The 1,446-nt window shown below is 36.9% G+C and overlaps 1 protein-coding gene across 1 annotated transcript; it reads left to right on the plus strand.

Annotated features, from left to right (window-relative positions):
* LOC140746707 (uncharacterized) lies at positions 1 to 984 on the plus strand. The gene has a single exon (XM_073078805.1). The coding sequence runs from the start codon at positions 1 to 3 to the stop codon at positions 982 to 984; it is 984 nt and encodes a 327-aa protein (XP_072934906.1).
* The last annotated feature ends 462 nt before the right edge of the window (positions 985 to 1,446 follow it).

The raw sequence follows: 1,446 nt of genomic DNA on the forward strand, positions 1-1,446 counted from the left end.
ATGCCTCTTCGACGCACGCCTCCCGCTTCACCGCAAGTTCGCATAACGCAAGACCCCATGAGCGTGCTATCAGCACCGAACTCTGCGGTATCACAAACACTACACCACTGCGCTTCTGAGCCAGACTTGAATAAGCCGAAGACAGCTGAAGAATTAGATTGTGGAGCCCATAATGTTACCCAACGTGCTAAACGTAAGCGATCTGTCTGCACTGACACCCAACTTAATGACTTTATGGTGGAAATGAAGTCTATGTTTGAGGAATTTAAAGCCCATCAGCGTTGTCAGGATGAAAAAATGGAAAAAATATCGGCGTCAATTGAAGAGATCAAGGCTCAAAATATAGCTATGCAGAATACTGCCGACTTCCTTGCAAACAAATTCGAGTGCATACAGTCACAAATAGAAAAGTTAGAATCTGATAGATGCAAAGACTTACAACATTTTCGGGAACTCGAAGAAAAGCTGGAGAATCTGGAACGCCACAAACGTGCTTCATGCATTGAAATTAAAAATATCCCTTGGGTTGCCGGTGAAACAAAGGAGGTCCTTCTTAAGCACGTATCATCTATAGCACAAGCCTTAAATACACAAGTTGACCAAAACAACATAAGAGATGTGTTCCGAATAACCAAAAAAGATTCGGAAGAAAAAAACATTATCGTAGACTTCACAAGCGTACTTGTTAAAGAAGTTATTGTACGTAAATACAAGGACTACAATAAGATGAATAAAACGAGCAAGTTTAGCACTGAAACTCTACGCATTAAAGGCACACGCAAACCAGTTTTTATTCCTGAAAACTTAACACCGAAAATGAAGAGACTTCTCTACCTAAGCAAAGAATATGCAAAAACCAATGCCTATGATCACTGTTGGGTTTCAAATGGAAAAATCTTTCTACGGAAAAAAGAAGGCTCTAAAGCTATCCCTATTAGGTGTGAGCAGGACCTAGTCAATTTAAAATCTACTAGTAATTTGTGACTATCTATGAATGGTTCCATAATTATATTAAGCCACATTTTCCTAATTTTACATAGTGCTAATTTTATGTATTTATCTTACAATTGATTGTTTTCATTTCATTTCACATGTACTCAGTACAACCTTTCAGTAACACAGTATAATAACTCACTTACATACTCACCAATACATAATCAGTTCAACCTTCAGACTCTGTATCATTTACATTTATCATGTAACAATAATTCAATTGTCGTTTTGCATTACCCACCCGTAAAATTGCACTTGACTCTCGTTAATTACTCAATTCAGTATGAATAGTACAGTTGAAATAAATAAGGATGTTGAAGAAATATCCGTCTCAAAATCGTTTTTCTGTAGGCCTGAAAATTGTTTGGAATACATTTCAAATATTAATGATTCGTTGTCAATGATGCATCTCAACATAAGAAGTATTGGCTGCAACTTTAGTGAACTACAAGT

This window comes from Epargyreus clarus, unplaced genomic scaffold (assembly GCF_041222505.1).
Source record: "Epargyreus clarus isolate Ecla_fem2 unplaced genomic scaffold, WU_Ecla_fem_2.2 ptg000013l, whole genome shotgun sequence".
Taxonomy (NCBI): Eukaryota; Metazoa; Arthropoda; class Insecta; order Lepidoptera; family Hesperiidae; genus Epargyreus; species Epargyreus clarus.

Coding starts and splice junctions, on each gene's coding strand:
- LOC140746707 (XM_073078805.1), top strand. CDS start 1: ATGCCTCTTCGACGCACGCCTCCCGCTTCACCGCAAGTTCGCATAACG.